A 23380-nucleotide genomic window follows, 5' to 3' on the forward strand; every position below is an offset into this window, starting at 1 on the left:
TGTCACAGGGCAATGTGCTGCCTGCAAATGATCATTTTATGTGCATTAAGGATGCAATCTTGTTCCTCGGGGGATCAGCGACACCTTTACACAGGACAATTATCAGAAAAGAGCCTTCATACAAACTTGGTTGCCCCAATCCTTGGCTCATGTGAAATGGCTTTAAAGAAAATGTATCACCTATGGGGGGCATTAATTAAGACTGACATTTTCCACACAGGTCTTAAGTCCCTCTCCGCTGATGGAGGAAGCACCAAAGTTATGTAGAGGTGCAGGCATTTACATAAGTTTGGCGTTTCCTCTAGCAGGCCATAATCTACACCAGCTCTCTTGCTGGCGTAGATTTAATCATTTTCCAATGCCAAAAACTGAAGTGGTAAATGATAAATAAGCGGGGCCAACTGGCCCGCCTGCTTCCCCACCCACGCTACAACCCCAATTCTCTGCACTTTGGAAAAGTGGCGTGAGCAGGGAAAAATTACAGATGTTGCTGCAAAATGGCAAATGTCCCCCTATGTTTTTTTTCTTCCAATTTTTGTATTCAAAACTGCAGGAGCTATCATCTTGCCTGAGCCATTGTTAACAGCATTAAGATATATGATTTGCAGCAGCCATAGGCAGTTTTTGGTGGAACCAGCCAACTTTGTAATGTGTATGGGGGTGCCCAATCCTTCGATAAGCTGCTGCTAGAGGATTTGACAGCAGCATATTCCTCTTTCCCAAACAAAAACACATGGAGGAGTCAGGAGGAAAAGCTGTTGGCTAAAGTGTAAGGACACCTTAAAAGGGTTTTCACATGAAAAATATTTTTGCCATTTTCAAACCAGCCCCTGGATCTGAATACTTTTCTACTTGCATGTCATTAAAAAATTCTATATAAATTTATATAAAGTATAACAAATGTTTTACTAAATAATAAATAATTTATCTGTAGAGCGCCACCTGCTGTTTTTTTTTTCCTTATATCTCTGTCCACCTCACTGAGGTGGTTGCACATGCTCAGTTACACCCTTCAACTGCTTCCTAAACTGTGACAGGGAGAAATCTGCAGCAGAAAGGACACACACTCTGAGCTGCAAGGTTGATATAAATCTAGCAGAATATTTGGAGCAATAAATGGAGAGATTTGTGGATCCATGTGAGGTACAGGGCTGGTTCTAGCTTTGTTAGAAAGAGATGATCCTGTACTATATGATCTCTGATTTTCATTTTTTCACAGTAATCATACAAAACAAGCAAAGACAACTTATATTATCAGTGCATATCGTCGTCACGTAAATAACTAGTCCATCTTGGCCTCCAGTATATGGTTCTTTTGATTATTGTTCTTTTATTAACATTCAAAAGAGAGATATATACATATGTACAATATATAGAGACTTATATATAAAACATCCCACATTGGTACACGTGTGTATTGTACAAGTTTTTTTCTTTCGGTACTAGGTGAACTTTTTGGCTCTGGGTTTGATGCTAACAGTTCTTCAGTTGGTGTGGGGGGAGCTTGGGACAGATTCCGATCTACTGCATTTAGGTGGAAAGGTTGTATCCTGCAATCGATGCTTCCATGGAGGTCATCGAGGGCATAACGCTTACTTATGGCACACAAAATGAACACAACATTGTGTACAACAAAGGAGAGCTGTGCTACAATGTATTAGCTTTACAGACTTCCTCTACATATATGTACAAATCCGAATTTCATTTCCATGGACAGGACGGAGTCACAAACAAAACAATGTCGCTGCAGCTCGTCACACAATACGTTATTATTTTTCTGAATGCACAAACCCTGACACTTTTTTGTTTATGAAAAATAAAACTTTGCCACAAAGGCAAAAAAATAAATAAAAAATGCAACCTTTCTATGACACGAGCCGGGTTTGAAATTTGTGGAATTCCGCATCTATGGACGTGGGTAGAAAATGGAAGCACTGAAACTTAGACAATCAATCACAAAGGCTTTGCGAAGAGCTGAGATATCCTTGAACTTGACAAACACAACTGTACGCAAATGCATTGAATGAGAAGACCTCTTTTCATGTTCCTTGGTTCCTTTCTAGTAGTAAAAGACAGGACTATCAATGCAATACAAATGCTACATAGATTTTATTGGGTTTCTTGACAATGCGGTGTGACAGAGCAGACGTGATGGCTACAAACCAGAATCTATGCACTGTTCATTGAGGAAGACGCCAAGATAGATGCAATTCTAAAGCATTCTGGCAGAGAGAGGTTAAATTATTGGCTACAATTTCTATTAGGTTGAATGGACAGGATGTTCAGAGGATGAAGAGGTTTAGTTGTGTCATCTGCCTGCTGAAGAATTATGACCTAGGCGGGATATACCCTCAGGAATATCTGTAAGGAGCATCATAGTATTCACGTAGATTGGATCTATTCGCCATCACCCTTGTGGGAAAAAATCGAGACCCTATCCTAATCAGTCCAATAACATTTTCCATAACATAGAAAATATTGTTACTTGAAACCACTGCCTTTAACACAGACAATTTCCACTATATTGAACCATCAACAATCACTCGGCCTAAAGTTTTGACACTGTGTTATGTTGCTTGTAGTTTTCATAGATATTTTCTCCATCCAAAATACCTATCCAAAGGCACCGTAGGCCAAAATCCGGACGTTGTTCCCATATATATACCTTGAGAATTGAGTATCATTTCCTGCAGTAGTTGTATTATTGGAAGGTCAACGGTGACATCCACAGCTTGGATTATACTGCTTCCGGTAGTGCACAGTACATCCCTTTACAGGACGTGTTAAACACCAGGGTGCCGTTAGATTTGCACATGCGTTCCTAATGCCTGGAGGTTCTGTATGCTGGATAGGATTTTTTTCTGATGGCCTGCTAACGTGACGCCCATTTTGGTGAGTTCACTGAAAAACAAAACACATGAAAATACATTATCAATGTTAATAATGCCTACATAAACAGTGGAGTCACATTTTTATGACCACTTCTTACTTTCGAAATCGGCAGTGTGTAGTCATGTGTGGTGAGCTGGCTTGGTGGGTCTGTAGGATGTGCGATAGAAAGAAGAGATATGTGTGCAGACAGCCTGTCATTTCTGTGGCTTTCTCTGGACCACTCATCTACAGTATGTGGAAGACAGTCTCAACTGATTTCAGTATGAATCCATCCTTGCCCATACATACTGAATGCCTTTCCTGGGAAAGATGGCATCTTCCAGCCAGACAATGCAACATGTCTCACAGCTAGAAAAGTCCAACGATGTTTGGAAGAGCATGACCAAGATTTCCAAGTACTACCTTGGACCCCTAATTCTCCAGGCTTGAATCCAATTGAGCATCTCTGGGAGGACCTCAAACATCGCGTTCACTCTATAAATTCTCCTCCACGCAGCCTCCAGCAGCTGTGGAATGAACTGCAGTCCGCATGGCTCCAGATACCTGTGACAACCAGGACCTTACTGAGTCACTCCCTGCCCATCTAGCTGCTGTCCATGCTGCACACACCAGTTACTCTGGATATTAGCTGGTGGTCATAATAATATGACTCAACTGAGTATGTATTGTGCAGCGAAGATAAAAAGGTAATGGGTAGCGAGATGATACAGGGCACAAGAGGTGCCGGCAATGAACATTTATCTATAATGTTAAGTGGCAAAATGCAGAATTGATCAAATATAAAAAAAAATTAAAATGGACACGATCTTTTAAAACTGGGTTACATAATGTGTAGATATTTAGACATTAGAATATGTGTCATGTGTCATGGTCCCTAGGACTTGATTAAAGGGGTTGTCCAGCCAATAAAAAAAAAAGGTTCAGAAGTGTGTAAAATAATATAAATAAGTCCTGTTAACCTTAGCGATCATTGGTCAGTGTGGTGACCACCTCAGCCAGTGATTGTCTGAGAGGTCATTGACTGTGTATCAAGAGGGACCAAGAAGTAGAGACCAGTGAGGTCTGGGGAAGCATCGCAGCGGGAGCTGCAGTGGATCAGTAGGGTGAGTCTAGTTTACTTAATATTTTACATAATTCTGAGTTTGTTTTAATTTTTAAAAATGTATCCAATGGACAAGCTCTTTAAAGGGCATCTGTCAGCAGATTTTTACCTATGAAACTGGCTGACCTGTTGCATATGCGCTTGGCAGCTGAAGACATCTGTGTCGGTCCCATGTTTATACGTGCCCGCATTGCTGCAAAAAATAATGTTTTAATATATATATAAATGAGCCTCTAGGAGCAACGGGGGCATTGCCCTCTCTCTACAACTGCCACGTCCACACCAATTTAATAGACAGAGACAGGTGTGATTACGTTTACACTGGCCCGTCAATCAAACTACAGAGGGTGCAGCAGTTGTAGAGAGGGAGTTGAGCCTCTAGGAGTATTGGCAATGCCCCCATTGCTCCTAAAGGCTCATTTGCATATATTAAAACATTATTTTTCTCAGCAATGTGGGCACATATGAACATGGGACCAACACAGATGCTTTCAGCTGCTAAGCTCACATGTAACAGATCAGCCAGCGTCATAGGTACAAATCTGCTGACAGATGTCCTTTAAGACACAGGCGCATTATTGGTAATGACATACAGTATAACAATCTTTACCTGTTGCTAAGGTACAAGACAGAATCTAGGGTCACGTATCCGGCCATTGTAAAGTGTTCTATATACTGGGTCATCTTGATAGCCTCTAGCCATTCTTCCACACTAGTCACTGTAAATGCTTCCTGCATGTTTGGGTCTTGCCTGGAAATAAAACAAGGAAAAATAGAATTTAAGTTTATTGGTATTTAATAATGTACGATAATAATGAAAAATACAAATTCAGCAGTGGTACCATAGAAGGATCAGCATACAAAACAACCTTCATAATGTAATTGTGGCTGGCATAAAACTCTACATTGTTCTTGATGAGAAAAGCTCCACCAAATGTATGCTTAGTCTGCTCCTCACAGCCCATACCTGGTGCCTTCAACAGTTTAGCATGGTAAAGCAAAGGCAGACTTAATGTAGCCCTGGGAATAAAACTAAAAATGGCCCATCCAAATTGTCAGAAAGTGGGAACAACACAAGTAGGTGGGTTCAGCCATACCATTTGCACTGCAGGAAGCAAGCCTCTTCAAGCCTCGGGCCTGAGATGCCTGTGTTCCTGTGCCATTTGTACACTGCCTCTTAGGCTTCAAGTCTAGGGGCTTGTTTCCTATGAGGGTGAACATAAGGGCAGGAAGCCCTGTGTAATGGTGATCCAGTTGAATTCAGGAGGGCACCTGTGGTACCCAACTGGGTGCATCAGTGCATGATGCTTTCATCATTAATTAATGTTGAGAGCATCAAATCATTACATACCCAGTGGCCTTAGGAGGGCTTGAGTAACCCCCTGGGCATCAATTCACCGGGAAATTTCCCTGTAGGGTCTATAGCCAGTCCACCCCTGGTAAAATGTGCTGACAGACTCCCTTTAAGTCGGTGCACTTAAAACTATAGAGTTTCAGAACATACAAAAGAAACTAATTGAGTCATTATTGTGCAAGAAGTGGTACGGAGGGTCAGTGTTTAGCACTGTTCCCTTACATAACTTGGTTGAAATCCTGCCCAGGACAATATCTGAAAGGAGTTAACGTAGATGTTCTCTACGTTTCATGTGAGTACTGTACTTTAGTTTCCTCCTACGCTTCAAAAATATACTGAGTGGTTTACTTTCTATGCAATTGGTCCACATCGGGAATTTGGATTGTAAAACACAAATAGAGCAGAATGCACAGGCTGGTACAGTGGTCATAATAAGAGATTTTAACTTCCCAGACATTTTGGTCATGGTTTTGCCTCAACCGCAAAGGGGAGAAGATTCCTCAACTTGCTGCAGGACCACTTTATGGGCCAGTTTGTAGAAACTCCCACTAGGGGCGATGCTTTGTTGGATCTGGTAATTTCTAATGATGCAGAGCTTGTTGGTAATGTTACTGTTTGAGAAACACTAGGTAATAGTGACCACAATATAATCATATTCCCCCTAAACTATAAGAAGAAAACTCTATCAGGCAGAGCAAAGACACTAAATTTGAAAAAGACTAATTTCCCTGGGTTGAGGGCAGCATTTCAGGGCATAGACTGGGAGCAGCTACTGTCACATAATAATACTGAGGAGAAAAATGGGAGATCAAATCCACATTGAGTAATTGCACTGAAAAATATATTCCTTTAGGTAACAAGTATAAACGGCTAAAATTAAACCCCTAAAATTAAAAAATACAAATCTGAGGGGTCAGCTGTAGTGTTTGAAGTTTACAAAGGGCTTAATAAAATCAGTAAAAAGGAGATAAAATAAGCAAAAATACAAAGCGAACAGCAGGTGGCAAAAGAGAGCAAAATAAATACCCAAAAATTATTTAAATATACAAATGCTAAAAAACCAAGGTCTGAGCATGTAGGTCCCCTAAATAATGGTAAAGGGGGTTAGTCACTGAAGATAAGGAAAAGGCAGAGTTACTAAATGTTTTTTTTTTTTTTTTTTAGCTCTGTTTACATAAAAGAAGAGAAAGGAGCTGATATCTGTGGTGCTGGGGATGTTAGTACATCCAGTAATATACTCAATTGACTAATTATAAATATGGTCCAAGATAAGCTAAATAAGGTAAATGTGAACAAGGCTCCAGGTCCAGATGGATTACACCCAAGAGTGCTTAAATTGCTCAGTTCAGTCATTGCTGTGCCCCTGTTTATAATTTTTAAAGATTCTCTAGGCACTGGTACAGTGCCAGGTGATTGGCTCAAGGCAAACGTGGTGCCCATATTCAAAAAAGGATCTACAGGTAATTATAGACCAGTTAGTTTAACTTCTATTGTGGGAAAAATGTTTGAAGGACTCTTAAGGGACTATATACAGGAGTATGTGACTGTAAATAATATTATAAGTGATAACCAACATGGGTTTACCAAGGACAGAAGTTGTCAGACTAACCTGATTTGTTTTTATTAGGAGGTGAGTAGAAGCCTGGACAGAGGGGCGGCTGTGGATGTAGTGTTTCTGGATTTTGCAAAGGCTTTTGATACTGTCCCTCATAGACATTTAATAGGTAAAATAAGGTCTTATAGGCTTGGAAAGTATAGTTTGTAATTTGATTGAAAACTGGCTGAAGGACCGTGTCCAGATAGTTGTGGTCAATGATTCCTATTCAGAATGGTCCCGGGTTATAAGTGGTGTACCCCAAGGTTCAGTGCTGGGCCCTTTATTATTTAATTTATTTATTAATCATATTGAGGGTGAGATTAATAGCACTATCTCTATTTTTGCAGATGACACTAAGTGTGTAGTGCTGTACAGTCTATGGAAGATGTCCATAAACTACAAGCTGACTTGAACACTCTGAGTGATTGGGAACCAACTTGGCAAATGAGGTTTAATGTGGACAAATGTAAAGTTATGCATCTTGGTAGTAATGATCTCTGTGTACCATATGTCCTAGGTGATGTAACACTGGGAGAGTCACTTATAGAGAAGGATTTAGGTGTCCTTGTAGATGGTAGATCAAATAACAGCATACAATGTCAATTAGCTGCTTCTAAGGCCACCAGGATATTGTCATGCATTAAACAAGGCATGGACTCGCGGGGCAGGGATGTGATATTACCACTTTACAAAGCGTTGGTGCGGCCTCATCTGGAATATGCAGTTCAGTTCTGGGCACCAGTCCATAGAAAGGACACAGTGCAGCTGGAAAAAGTACAGAGGAGAGCGACTAAAATGATGAGGGTCTTAGTTATGAAGAAAGATTAAGAGAATTACATTTATTTAGTCTTCAGAAGAGACGTCTAAGGGGGGACATGATTAACCTATACAAATATATAAATGGGCTTTACAATAAATACGTGAAAAACTGTTCCATGTAAAATGCCCTCAAAAGGAGGCACTGCCTCCGACTGGAAAAAAAAAAATTCGGTCTCCAGAAGCGTCAAAGCTTCTTTACTGTAACACCTGTGAATCTGTGGAATAGACTTTCGTGGTCACAGCAGGAACAGTGGACAGTTTTTTAAAGGGTTTAGATGAATTCTTAAAAGTAAAGGACATAATTCCTTGTAGAAATCTTAGTTTCATTTCCTTCTGGGATTCACTTCCCCACCTATCCCTTGGTTGAACTTGATGGACTGTCTTTTTTCAACCGTATTAATTATGTAACTATGTAAAATAAAATGACAACCTCTGTACAGTGCTCTGAAAATGGCTGGTGCTATATAAGCAATAGGAAAATAATAATAAATAACTTCTTGATACTTACCATGTAGAGCTGTTGGCTAGTTCATTCAAGGTGCTCGGCGAGCGTATGAATTTATCCAGAATATTAACTATTTGACCAAACTTGGGTCGGTCACTTCTACACTTCTGCCAGCAATCCAACATGAGCTGATGTAACACTACAGGGCAGTCCATGGGGGGAGGCAAGCGGTACCCTTCATCTATCGCTTTAATGACCTAGGAAGAAACATGCAGGTTTATTATTATCATGGCTGACCCATCCAATTCATTTCTCTTGATCTTAGTGTGTAGACTATTTCAATAGACATGATTGCTCTCTTTTATGTCCTTAAAAGCTGTAACCCTTTGAAGTGAATAATGTATGTGCTAATGAGAATTTGCCCTTTCTTGCTGATAATAGATATTCCTGCTATTTATTCTCATTAGAATTTCATTGAAAATAATAAAAAATAGGACATCCAAAGAACTGATCTTAGGAAAATTAATGTAAGCAAATATTAATAGACTTTAAAATTATACTCCATATAGCAAAGGGGAGAATAAAGTGCCCCTCCTCTTTACATGCAAATATATTATATCCAGCATAAAAACATATTAATACAATGTGAAGGTTTACAGCTCAGTCTTATCTTGGTTGTCTGGGAAGAGACATCTGACTGAAATATCAAAAACAATTTTTTTTATTCCCTTGGAGCGCATGTCCATCTTTTAATACCCTGTCATATTTAGCTCAATATAATGTGCTGATTAATCTCCTAATATATACCCTAACAGTGTTTGAAACTGTTTTATAGACCTCCAATTCCACTGCATAGACATGAAGGTAAAGGGGTTGTCTAATCTGAGACATTGGTGGCATATCAGTAGAATAGGTGCAGGTCCCACCTCTGGGAACCACACTTACCTCCAGTACAGAACCCCTGTACTGAGAATTCATTTCTAGGGGACTGCTGAAAATAACCAAGAATTGGCTGGGCTATCTAAACCAAACCAGTCCCATAGAAGAGTATGGAGCAGTGGCTGTGCTTGCAGGGTGTGCTCTCCATAAATTTCTTTGGAACTTCGGATAGCTGAGTAAGCATGCTTAGCTATTTTACTCTCATAGTAATGAATGAAGAGCATGCCACCCATGCGCGGTGCACCCTACTTCGTTTTCGGGAGCCCTGTTCTGAAGATGGGTGCGGCATTAGAGGTGGGACCTGCACCTATCTAACATTGGTGGTATATCCTAGTGATATGCCACCAATGTCTCAGATGAAAAAAAACTTTAAAAAAATAAAATTCTGTCTGCCTGAAGCCACCACTAGAGGGTGCTTACTGCATACTGTCTTATTATTGAGTTCAATATATCAATTGTATACAGACACAGTAAAGACCCTACTGGTGAATTCATAATCATAAAGATATCTATGCAATATAAGGAATGGTATTAATTGGCCTTTAAATGAAAGAGTAAGTAATTTTCACTGGTATTTTCTTTCTTTAACCGCCTCCCGACCGCCTAACGCAGGGATGCGTCCTGCGGGCGGCCGGGTTATTCCTCCTTGACACGTCGGCGTGTCATCTCGTGAGACGTGAGATTTCCTGTGAACGTGCGCTCACAGGAGCGCGCGTTCACAGGATCGCGAGGTAAACGAGTTGAACTACAGCCTGCCAGCGGCGATCATTCGCTGGCAGGCTGTAGATGCGATTTTTTTAACCCTAAAAAAGTATATTAGACGCTGTTTTGTTAACAGCGTCTATTATACCTGCTACCTGGTCCTCTGGTGGTCCCTTTTGCTTGGATCGACCACCAGAGGACACAAGCAGCTCTGTAAGTAGCACCAATCACCACACTACACTACACCCCCCCTGTCACTTATTAACCCCTTATTAACCCCTGATCACCCCATATAGACTCCCTGATCACCCCCCTGTCATTGATCACCCCCCTGTAAGGCTCTATTCAAACGTCCGTATGTTTTTTGCGGATCCGCGGATCCACAAAACACAGACACCGGCAATGTGCTTTCCGCATTTTGCGGATCCGCACATTGCCAGAACTATATAGAAAATGCCTTTTTTTGTCCGCAATTTAGGCTCTACAAAAAACGCAGTGTTTGCCTGATCAGGCCTGATCTTGTGCGCACACTTGCGTTCAGTCCGCCCCACCGCAGTGACAGGATATTTTTTTTTCTGATTATTGCAAAAACACCATAAAATCGCTGCGGCACTATAAAGATCACTTTTGAGGGGCATGGCGAGTTCATAGAAGATTTTTTTTTTGGCACAAGTTAGTGGAAATTTCCGTTTTTTTTTTTTTTTTTGTTTTTTCTTACATATTCCACTAACTTGTGACAAAAAATAAAATCTTACATGAACTCACGGAATCCAAATGCGTAAAAATGCCCTGTGAAATCCTAAAAGGTACTCATTGGAATTTGGGTCCCTTTGCGCATCTTGGCTGCAAAAAAGTGTCACACATGTGGTATTGCCATACTCAGGAGAAGTAGGGAAATGTGTTTTGGGGTGTATTTTTGCATATACCCATGCTGGGTGAAAGAAATATCTCTGTAAATTGCCAACTTTGTATAAAAAAAAAAAAAAAGTTGTCATTTACAGAGATATTTCTCACACACAGTATGGGTATATGTAAAAATACACCCCAAAACACATTGCCCTACTTCTCTTAAGTACGGCGATACCACATGTGTGACACTTTTTTGCAGCCTAGGTGCGCAAAGGGGCCCAAATTCTAATGAGTACCTTTTAGGAGGGCATTTTTAGACATTTGGATTCCAGACTTCTTCTCACGCTTTAGGGCCCCTAAAATGCCAGGGCAGTATAAATACCCCACATGTGACCCCATTTTGGAAAGAAGACACCCCAAGGTATTTTGTGAGGGGCATGGCGAGTTCATGTAAAATTTTATTTTTTGTCACAAGTTAATGGAATATGAGACTTTGTAAGAAAAAAAAAATTCAATTTCTGCTAACTTATGACAAAAAATAAAAGCTTCCATGAACTCACTATGCCCATCACCAAATACCTTAGGGTGTCTACTTTCCGAAATGGGGTCATTTGTGGGGTGTTTCTACTGTCTGGGCATTGTAGAACCTCAGGAAACATGACAGGTGCTCAGAAAGTCAAAGTGCGTAAATTAATTTTTTTGCACCATAGTTTGTAAACGCTATAACTTTTACCCAAACCAATAAATATACACTTATTGCATTTTTTGTTTTATCAAAGACATGTAGAACAATAAATTTACAGAAAAATTTATATAGAAATTGAGTTTTATTTGAAAAATTTTACAACAGAAAGTGAAAAATTTCATTTATTTTGCAAAAATTTCAGTCAATTTTGATTAATATCAAAAAAAGTTAAAATGTCAGCAGCAATGAAATACCACCAAATGAAAGCTCTATTAGTGAGAAGAAAAGGAGGTAAAATTCATTTGGGTGGTAAGTTTTATAACTGAGCAATAAACCGTGAAAGTAGTGTAGTGCAGAAGTGTAAAAAGTGGTCTGGTCATTAAGGGGGTTTAAGCTAGGGGAGCTGAGGTGGTTAAAAATGGTGAGCATTCATTTTTTTTAAGAACAATGTACAGAAAAGAATAAAGACTAACATCTCTGTAAAGCTTCTATTGAACTATGAATTGTGTGTGTGTAAGTACAGAACATACTGAATGTCCATTAACCTCACAGTCTTTCTTTTTATTTTCCATCTTCTATTTTGTACTGAACCAGCGTCCTCAATAATGTAGCCCAGGAAGCAGTGCAATAGTGAAATCATAAAGGCACTTATTAGAAATAATAGTTTGAACTTGATTCACATGTGTCTTTTTGTAGCCTTAGCACTGTATGTTCATGCATTTACAGGAGATATTACTGAGGCCAAATGGAAGAAGAGGTTCTCCAGCTACAGTATGCCCCGAGTTCTTAGTCGTGAGTAATCCTCTTTAGAGATGGCATTGTGGTTCGCCCGGCGGTCGTTTCGCGGCGAAGTTTGCTTGTTTGCGATTCGCCGAACATGTGGAGAAATTTGCGCCCGCCATATTATTTTACATTGTGAAGAACTTTGACCCATGACACATCCATCAGGTGGTACAGGACAGCCAATTGAGACGTTTCAGCACATGGGCACACCCCCTACCATATAAATAAACCTGACCTGGCCGCCATTTTACATTCAGTGTTTTGCCAGTGTAGGGAAAGGTTGCTGTGTGGAGCAGGGACAGGCTGTTAGGGACACCAAACGCTAGCTAATAGGGCCACAAAAGTCTTTTTAAGGACTAGTATAGGTGTGCTATCAATAGGTGTGATACACAGAGGGGTGTGATATACTTATAATATACTTTTATATTGAGTCAAAAACACATAGATCTATATAGTGATCACCTGGAAGTCAGCGGCCTAGGGGCTAGGGGCTTACTAGGGCCATTTTTATATAGGGTAAGGTTCCGGACGGGGTTGCTCTTATCAGGGCAGGTGGTCTGTGGTTAGGCTATCAGGACCAGAATAGCACCCCCCTGTAGGGCAATATCAGGGACAGTTCTTTGCCCACCTTGTCATTCAATACCACATCATCTTCTAGCCCAGGGATGGATGGTTTTTGCTCTCCCTCCTCGATTCATGGATGTGCGCTGGAACCCCCCGGATTGTGGTAGGACATATGGTTTCTGATTTGGTGCCGCCGAGCACTTGTTATTGCCTACCACATCTATGCTTTTTGGTTAACTTTAATAATTTGATATATTTTCATTTTGAGGGATATCTTTTCCATTCACACGTCGCAAAACGGGTCCACATCTGTTCCGGCAATTTTGCAGAACGGGTGCAGACCCATTCATTTTCAATGGAGCCGGAATGTGCTGTCCATATTTGTGGATCCACATCTGCTTCTGCGGATCAACATCCGCATTTGCGAATCCGCACTTCCGCATCTGTGCTTCTGTTTCCGCCAAAAAATAGAACATGTCCTATTCTTGTCCGCAATTGCAGACAAGATTAGGCATTTTCCATTATAGTGCCATCGTTGTGCGGTCCACAAATTGCGGAATGCACATTGCCGGTGTCCATGTTTTTCGGATCCGCAAAGCACTTACGGACGTGTGAATGGACCCTCATAGTAACATTATTAAAGGTTGCGTTTTATCTTTATGTACTGTGTATTCTAATGGATTGCCTTCTGTGTACAATGTTATAATATACTTTCTATGTATTGTGCGGCAGTTGTGTGCGGTTCTGCTGCGATACTGCAGGTATATAGAGGGACAAGCGTTATTGGAACAAATAGTTTCTACTGGTGTGATATACCAGTTGTCCCCCAAAAGAACTGATTGAAGCGGGGTGTTATATACCAATATACTTTCTTTATAGTGCATTTGCGCATGCGTGTACGCGAAAATTAAAATTGCCGATATCTCGCATTGAAAAAAAAAATGAATGGAGATCGCAAATTGGAATAATACTTCTGGTATGTCACTGTCCATGTTGTGGGACTATTTGTGCACTTCTAGTAATTATTTTTGGGCTGCAAATATGAGCTGAAGGTTTTTCAGGTTCGCCTGCTATTAAAATGAATGGGACCCGCTGTGAACTTGCGATTCGCGAACATTTGATCGTGTTCACACGATCACGTTCGCGAACCATCCCGGCAGAGGAGATTTATCATGAGAGGAACCTTTAAAGTAATTTTTTCCTCTTTGCACCAAATTTATGAAATGTTCCAAGGTGATAAATTTGAAGCATCTTTGAACCTTACACTTTTGTCTAAAATTGTGACTCCACTTTGGGTATTCCACCCTCCTATTGGAGTAACTTTGCGACTTTTTACAAAAGATGCAGTGAGAAATCTGAGTGAAACTTGACGTTAATATACTCAGACCCAGGCCCTCTTTTGAAAAAGCATAGTAGGCAGGAGGCTGGGCGATCAGGCGGGCACTGGCAGCGTAACTTCCTACGTCACGTGCCTGCTCTGCCCACTTTATGAATATAGCAGGCGGCGCAGGCACGTGATGTAGTGAGTTACGCTGCCAGTGCCCGCCTGCCCAGCCTCATGCCTGCTATGCTCGTAAGTATAGGCTGCTGGATCGAACATATCTATAGTTAAACATTGCCTGCAGTTACCGTAGATACGATTAGTACAGTGAGCGGGGCCGGTGCAATAGAATACAATGACTGCACTGGGCCCGCGCTGTCATTTAAAAACTAGTGTAGATGCCAGCCCCCACCCCCTGTATTGGGGGTCATTCACAGTGGCTGACACTGTTATGGGGGGAATCTGTGGATGTCAAATAGCATAAGATGCTATTTATCTGTCATCCACAGATTCCCCCCCCATAGCAGTGTCATGCCATCCACCGATGCCTCCATAACAGTGCCATCCACAGACGCCCTCATAACAGCGTCAGCCACAGACCCCCATAACAGTGGCATCTACAGACCCCCATAACAGTGCCATCCACAGACCCCCATAACAGTGCCATCCACAGACCCCCATAAGTGTCATCCACAGATACCCATAACAGTGTCATTCACAGGCTACCATTAGTTCAAAGCCCACCAAAAGCACACCTTTTGGTTCTTATTTTCCTCCTCAAAAACCTAGGTGCGTCTTATGGGCCGGTGCGTCTTATAGGGCAAAAAATACGGTATTTAAAGCTTGTTTTTTTAATAACAGATGCAGCAAAGGGTGTTTTTTTAATACCAGAATATGACAGCAGTATATAACGCTTGAATTTCACATTGACAGATGCAGACAAGGCCTGTAAAATTGTGTGTTTTGCCCAAAAAGGGTGTTTTTTAAAACCCAGAAAATTAAAGCTGCATTTCTAACTTAAATTGCACACTGACTAATGAGGCAGAGGCCCCAGATGGAGGGTATTGAAAAAAATGGGTGTTTTTTAAAACCCAGAAAATTATTGAAGTATTTAAAGCTTGTTTTAACAATAACAGATGCAGACAAGGCCGCAAATTAAGTATTTTGCCCAAAATGGATGTTTTTTGAATAACAGAATATGACAGCAGTAAATAACGCTTGAATTTCACACGTACAGATGCAGCAAGGGCTGTAAAATTTCGTATTTTGTCCAAAAAGGGTGTTTTTTAAAAGGGTGTTTAACAGAATATGACAGCAGTATATACCCAGAAAATAAATTTGAGCTGTATTTCTAGCTTAAATTGCACAAATGCTGCAAAGACACCAGATGTTGGATATTGCCAAAAATGGGTGCTTTTTTTAAACCCAGATTATTATTGCAGTATTTCAAGCTTGGATTTCAATGTCACAAAAGCTCAGATGCAGTGCTGGTGCACTGAGCTTGCATAAAATGGCCGCTGCCGCCCACCTAACTAACAGACAGATTAACTGCACTGCACCCACACAACAAAATCTATGAAGATCGCTGAGTTCAATTGCAGTTCTGATTTTGATAAAGTTGATAAAGTTCTGATAAAGTTTCTTTCCTATTCTCTCCCTCACAGCAACAGCATCCTATCCCTAAACTAAGCACAGCAGAGTGACGTGCGGCGCTACGTGACTCCAGCTTATAAAGAGCCTGGGTCCCATGCTGCACTGGCCAATCACAGCCATGCCATTAGTAGGCATGGCTGTGATGGCTTCTAAGGGCACAGAGTTAAACGCTTGTTGATTGGCTGTTCAGCAGCCTTTCAAAAAGCGCCAATAAATCGCCAAACACCGAACCCAAACTTTTATAGAAATGTTCGGGTTCGCTCAACCCTATTCCTATGTTATTGCTGAAACCACCCTAAAGGGTGAAGAAGATAATTAGAACTACACAAATACTGCCTATCAGTAATTATCAGACTATGGTTGTCTTTCAGACAATACAATTATGAGCACAGGATGTAAAAGAAAGTGCAAAGCCTCCATGCTCCTTCTAGTGCAGTGGATAAGGGCTGATTCAAACGACCGTGATTGATCCGGGAAACATGGCGTGTCTGTAGGCCCCTTCTCCCGAACCAACCATGACCCCCAAACTGATTTCATCATAGTGTTTTATGACACAGTCAGTTACTATCTGATCGCCGCTCTGTTGTACTGTACTCACACAATGATGTTAGTACAGTTAAAAAAAAAAGCGGTCAGAAAGGAATTGACTGTATCATAAAACATACTAATGCAGTCAGTTCAGGTCAGGGGAGCCGCAGACGGTCTGGGAGGTGCAGTCGACACACACCCCTGGTTTTACCTTGAGCTGAGGATTTATCTAGCATATTTTTCGCTTTATAAAACGCTAAAGTGGAGGAAAAATATCAGCGCATCTGATAAAGCGAACACTAGTGGGCTCTTCCATTATGGAAGTGCTCACTAGTAGGCAGTAGATGCAGGGAGTGGGAGTGCGCTGCTTCCTCCCTGGGGCTGCACTGTCCTGACTGTGTACAGCGTCAGGACGCAGTGTGTGTACTATGACCTGACGTCTGCACACGGTCAGGTGACAGTGCAGTCTGTGCCCAGAGAAGATCAGCGAGTCTGCTGGACCTGCAGAGGAGCGGCCGAGCAGGAGAGATAAGTGAATTTACTTATTTTAAGGTCTGATCTAAGGTCTGATACGGGGGTCTGGCATGGAGGTCTGATATGGGGGACTGATGTGAGGTCTTGATACGGGGGTCTAATGTGAGGTCCTGATATAGGGGTCTGATGTGAGGATCTGATATGGAGGTCTAATCTGAGCAACTGATATGGGGGTCGGATCTGAGGATCTGATATGGGGGTCTGATTTGAGGTCTGATGGGGGGCATCTTATCATCAGGTGTATCTTATAAAGCAAATAATACAGTATCATGATCAATAGAGATGCAATTTGGGACAACCCCTTTAAAAATCTCTACATTTGGAAACATGTCTCATGAAGACATCTATTTACATATGGCTTGTTACACAAAATGGATATCATTTATAATCAGTTAAGATGAGACATGGGTATGAGATATTCATAGAACTCTAGATCTTAAATTTTTATAGAAATGTTTATTATATAAGTGATTTAAAGGGGTTTATGAGACGGCTCACTCCCTGTTACCTTGGTCTGGTGCTCTTGTCTGTTTTGAATCACCCTTAGCATTTTAAGCTATATGCGGTTGCACTGTTGATACAGTGAGACAATATTACCTTACCACAGCACTTTATATTATATGATAATACAGCAAGGAAGTATCAATTTCATCATTTTGATGTCTACTACTTTACACTATATGAAGGCGGACTGTTGAGACAGCGAAGAAGTACTAACAATACATGGACTGTACAAGTGAATATTAACAAATATAAACATACCGCAAGTGAAAACGAACCCTTTACAATCATCATTATGGTCTCAGCTTTCTCCATTGGCTCTGGAGCGATGTTTGTGCGTTCACGGTAGAAATGGAAGGTCTGGACTTTGGCCATTTTCCTGGCCCACATCAATTGAGACTGCATAGCTATATTTATGAATTTTGGGTCTGTCGAACATAGTTTAGTTGATGGGATAATTTAGCTAGTCCACAGCGCTATTGTATAAATATCAGTGGACACATCGTTTATGCCTTTGTAATGCTTTTGTAATGGTTTTAATCTTCATTTTTTATAATTACTTTTATACTTTTTATATATTTGTTTAGAAGTACATTAAAAGTATTGTATTTTATCCTGATGTTCCCACGTGATTCCGACTGGATAAGTGCCAGTCTACTTTTTAACAATTCTTCAACACAATATTTATTATATGGCTGTCATATGACATGATGTTACTTTCTATTCTTTTCTCATTATTGCTCTTTTAAATATCTCAGATCTCATATTTAAAACCTACAGATATGATCATTTAGTTGCAATAGATTATAGGTAACTTACATCTTGGTTGGACATTTCCCAATATGGCCTCTCTCCATATGAGATGACCTCCCACATGACAATGCCATAACTCCACACATCACTTGCCGATGTGAACTTTCGGTAGGCAATAGCTTCTGGTGCTGTCCACCGGATCGGAATTTTACCTCCCTTATAACACAAATAAAAGAAATCATTAAGTCCAATAGAAAAAAAATAAACCCAACTTATAATTTAAATAGAAAAGAAAATGTTCTGTACGCTGCGATTATCCATTTAAGTCATCTAAAGCCAATAACACAACCAAAACCTCTCATTATTTACATTGATCAAGTAAACTATGTGCATGCAGATTCAATTGGCAATCCACAGGATGAAGGAGAGCTAAATTTGCATTTGACAATCTATAGTTATGCTACTGATATATAGGGGCTTGACATCTGGTTAATAGAGAAAGTTACAGGAGAAGGAGAAAGAAAATAGGCACAACTACCAGATTGGCAGGCATAGCAGATGCCATAGGGGCTAGTGGCCAAGAGGCCTTACCTCTAATAAGAGGTAAGATTCAGTTAGCTATGGATGATGGTAGAGGTAGTGGAACATTTTGTACAGATCACTGCAAGACAAAGGAAAGGCAAAAAAACATAACGTGGAGAATAAAATAATCCTAAGCTTTTTAAGTTCTGAACTCTCATACTTGAGAAGATGGTTAGAGTGGAGTAATGCCTAATTGCAGATTTGCTACTGAAAATATTGTCATTTTCTATTGTAATCAAATACATACCCTTGTAGTATAAGCCGCTTCAGGGTCATCCTCAAGGACTCGAGACAGGCCAAAATCAGAGACTTTGCACACCAAATTGCTATTGACTAAGATATTTCTGGCAGCCAGATCTCTGTGGACGTAATTCATGTCCGATAAGTATTTCATCCCGGAAGCAATGCCTCGTAGCATCCCCACTAGCTGTATCACGGTGAACTGACCATCATGTTTCTACGAGAAAAGCAGAACCTTCTCATCAATGCTGATCCACAGGAGAAATTATTAATGCATGCAATAATACAAACATACAGTCAGGTCCATAAATATTGGGACATGGACACAATTCAAACATTTTTGGCTCTATACCCCACCACAATAGATTTGAAATGAAATGAACAAGATGTGCTTTAGGCTACATGCACACGACCGTATGTGCTTTGCGGTCCGCAAATTGCGGATATTCAAAAAAAACGGGTGACGTTCCGTATGGCATCCGTTTTTTTTTGCGGATCCATTTTTCTTGCGGATCCATTGTAATAATACCTATCCTTGTCTGCAAACTAGAAAAAAAAGGGGCATGCACTATTTTTTTTGCTGAGCAGCGAAACGGACATACTGATGCGGACAGCACACGGTGTGCTATCCGCGTTTTTTGAGGACCCATTGAAATGAATGGGTCCGCATCCTATCAGCAAAAAAAAAACGGATCGGACACGGAAACAAAATACGGTCGTGTGCATGAGGCCTTAACTGCAGACTGTCAGCTTTAATCAGGTGAACGGTGTAGGAAACACAACAGTTTGCATATGTGCCTCCCACTTGTTAAGGAACCAAAAGTAATGGGACAGAATAATAATCATAAATCAAACTTTCACTTTTTAATACTTGGTTGCAAATCCTTTGCAGTCAATTACAGCCTTAAGTCTGGAACGCATATACATCACCAGACGCTGGGTTTCATCCCTGGTGATGCTCTGACAGGCCTCTACGGCAACTGTCTTCAGTTCCTGCTTGTTCTTGTGGCATTTCCCCTTCAGTTTTGTCTTCAGCAAGTGAAATGCATGCTCAATCGGATTCAGGTCCGGTGATTGACTTGGCCATTTCATAACATTCCACTTCTTTCCCTTAAAAAACTCTTTGGTTGCTTTTGCAGTATGCTTTGGGTCATTGTCCATCTGCACTGTGAAGCACCGTCTAATGAGTTCTAAAGCATTTGGCTGAATATGAGCAGATAATATTGCCCGAAACACTTCAGAATTCATCATGTTGCTTTTGTCAGCAGTCACATCATCAATAAATACAAGAGAACCAGTTCCATTGGCAGCCATACATGCCTACTCCATGACACTACCACCACCATGCTTCACTGATGAGGTGGTATACTTAGGATCAAGAGCAGTTCCTTTCCTTCTCCATACTCTTCTCTTCCCATCACTCTGGTTCAAGTCTTCTTTTGATTGTTGACTTTGACACACATACACCTACCTCCTGGAGAGTGTTCTTGATCTGGCCAACTGTTGTGAAGGGTGTTTTCTTCACCAGGGAAATAATTCTTCGGTCATTCACCACAGTTGTTTTCTGTGGTTTTCCGGGTCTTTTGGTGTTGCTGAGCTCACCGGTGCGTTCCTTATTTTTAAGAATGTTCCAAACAGTTGTTTTGGCCACGCCTAATGTTTTTGCTATCTCTCTGATGGGTTTGTTTTGTTTTTTCAGCCTAATGATGGCTTGTTTCACTGATAGTGACAGCTCTTTGGATCTCATCTTGAGAGTTGACGGCAACAGATTGCAAATGCGAATAGCACACTTGAAATTAACTCTGGACCTATTATCTGCTCACTGTAATTAGGATAATGAGGGAATAACACACACCTCACCATGGAACAGCTGAGAAGCCAATTGTCCCATTACTTTTGGTCCCTTAACAAGTGGGAGGCACATATGCAAACTGTTGTAATTCCTACACCATTCACCTGATTTGGATGTAAATACCCTCAAATTAAAGCTGACACTCTTCAGCTAAAGCACATCTTGTTTGTTTCATTTCAAATCCATTGTGATGGATTATAGAGCCAACAATTTTAGAATTGTGTCGATGTCCCAATATTTATGGACCTGACTGTATCTTCCTGGTTTTATGTGTTACAACTGAGATAAGCCACTTAAAAGACTTCATTCACTTCTTATTTCTCTATTTACAGTCATCTGTACATTAAGTGTATCCATGGCTTCTTAAAATATAGAGTGCATCCACTGCTGAGCATGAGAGGTACTTCATAGAAATGGACCATATAGACCAGCAAAAATGCACTATGGGTTTCTGCTTTGATCCAAGGATCATTGTATAAAGCAGGAAGCTGAAGCTTTGTATTGAAGCATATTGACAGCAGACAAAGTGCATGAAATGAGGAGATGGACATGGGGAGGAAAATAGAACAAAATGACAATAAAGGTAAATACAGGCGATGCATGCAAGGTAGTGAGATGATCAGAGCCTCTTAAACAGCAATTGAAGAGCCAGTAAGCATTCACCCATTATAGTTTATATTTAGGTGTTTCCGAAAAGTTATGTGAAGGGTCCTCCAATAGCTTCTCTAATGTAACGTACATAACTGGAGCAGTACTCCGATTTAAACCCCCATGAAAAGGTTGTAAATGTCATGTTTTAGGGGAAAACAAACAGTACCTACAACTTAAAACAGGACAACTTTCTACCTGGTGGTCAATGCTTCATGTTCAACCTGTAACCTGGAACAACGGGACCATATGGATCCATTCACATGGCATGAACCGTAGGACCGTACTTCCTATCTTTTTGTTTGCTAATAATGTGATGCTTGTTGTGAGGAGCAGCTCTATGGTGGTTCTTACCAGCCACCAGGAAGAAAGGATGTAGACGTGAGATAGGTTCTCTTTATTGGCTGCATTTGCCTTGCTTATTATTGAAATTTACAAGTGGTAGTCCAATATTATTATGTAATAATATTGTATAATCGTCACAGGTGTAAGGGTACAACAGTTAGGACTACGACTGATGTCGTCTGTCTGATGTCCACTATTTCATCATTTAAAAATGGTCTAGATTCTCAATTTATGTACTATGGCTAGATGCTCAATTACTGTTGTATAGTGTTGGTCAAGAACCAAAGTGCTCGGGTGCTCAAGTAGAACACCTCGGGTCCTCTACCGAGCACCAGAGCTCAATGGAAGTCAATGGGAGAACTTGAGCATTAAACCAGGCACCCCCTGCTCTGAAGAGGAGAGGGTGTCTGGTTCACATGAAAAGGTCAGAAATTGATGGAAACACCACTGAAATGGTTCGGGAACAGCATGGGGAGGATGTCTGGATGCATCTTGGACTCTCAGGTCGCTGCTGGGAACAATGTTGTCCGAGTTGTACGCCAATTTTACAGACTGACAATAATACTCACAAAACCAAAGATAAAATCGATTTTAGAATAAAAATTGTTAGGAAACATTCTTTCCTGTATATTTACTTGTATATAACCGCCTCCGGACCGCCTAACGCAGATGTGCGGTCTGGAGGCGGCAGCCCTGCACAGAGTCACGCATATATGCGTCATCTCGCGAGGGCCGAGATTTCCTGTGAACGCGCGCACACAGGCGCGAGCGCTCACAGGAACGGAAGGTAAGCGAGTGGATCTCCAGCCTGCCAGCGGCGATCGCTCGCTGGCAGGCTGGAGATGTGATTTTTTTAACCCCTAACAGGTATATTAGACGCTGTTTTGATAACAGCGTCTAATATACCTGCTACCTGGTCCTCTGGTGGTCCCCTTTGTTTGGATCGACCACCAGAGGACACAGGTAGCTGTGTAAAGTACCACAAAACACTACACTACACCCCCCCCCGTCACTTATTAACCCCTTATGAACCCCTGATCACCCATGATCACCCCATATAGACTCCCTGATCACCCCCCTGTCATTGATCACCCCCCTGTCATTGATCACCCCCCTGTCAGGCTCCGTTCAGACGTCCATATGATTTTTACGGATCCACAGATACATGGATCGGATCCGCAAAACACATACGGACGTCTGAATGGAGCCTTACAGGGGGGTGATCAATGACAGGCGGGTGATCACCCATATAGATTCCCTGATCACCTCCTGTCATTGATCACCCCCCTGTCATTGATCACCCCCCTGTCATTGATCACCCCCCTGTAAGGCTCCATTCAGATGTCCGTATGATTTTTACGGATCCACGGATACATGGATCGGATCCGCAAAACACATACGGACGTCTGAATGGAGCCTTACAGGGGGGTGATCAATGACAGGCGGGTGATCACCCATATAGATTCCTTGATCACCCCCTGTCATTGATCACCCCCCTGTCATTGATCACCCCCCTGTAAGGCTCCATTCAGATGTCCGTATGATTTTTACGGATCCACGGATACATGGATCGGATCCGCAAAACACATACGGACGTCTGAATGGAGCCTTACAGGGGGGTGATCAATGACAAGGGGGTGATCACGCATATAGACTTCCTGATCACTTCCCTGTCATTGATCACCCCCCTGT

At 41.2% G+C, this 23380-nt stretch overlaps 1 protein-coding gene across 1 annotated transcript in view; it reads right to left on the minus strand.

Annotated features, from left to right (window-relative positions):
• Positions 1 to 1402: 1402 nt before the first annotated feature.
• Positions 1403 to 23380, minus strand: part of LOC122935232 (ephrin type-A receptor 3-like) — a 63074-nt gene continuing 41096 nt past the window's right edge. Inside the window, exons 3-7 of the mRNA XM_044290994.1 lie at positions 18851 to 19060; positions 18088 to 18237; positions 8273 to 8466; positions 4605 to 4745; positions 1403 to 2901 (exon numbers count right to left, since the gene is read on the minus strand). Of these exons, the coding sequence (XP_044146929.1) occupies positions 2802 to 2901; positions 4605 to 4745; positions 8273 to 8466; positions 18088 to 18237; positions 18851 to 19060 (795 nt within the window). The 3' untranslated portion in view covers positions 1403 to 2801. The remainder of the gene's footprint in view (positions 2902 to 4604; positions 4746 to 8272; positions 8467 to 18087; positions 18238 to 18850; positions 19061 to 23380) is intronic.

The sequence above is a fragment of the Bufo gargarizans genome, chromosome 4 (genome assembly GCF_014858855.1).
Source record: "Bufo gargarizans isolate SCDJY-AF-19 chromosome 4, ASM1485885v1, whole genome shotgun sequence".
In the NCBI taxonomy this organism is placed as follows: Eukaryota; Metazoa; Chordata; class Amphibia; order Anura; family Bufonidae; genus Bufo; species Bufo gargarizans.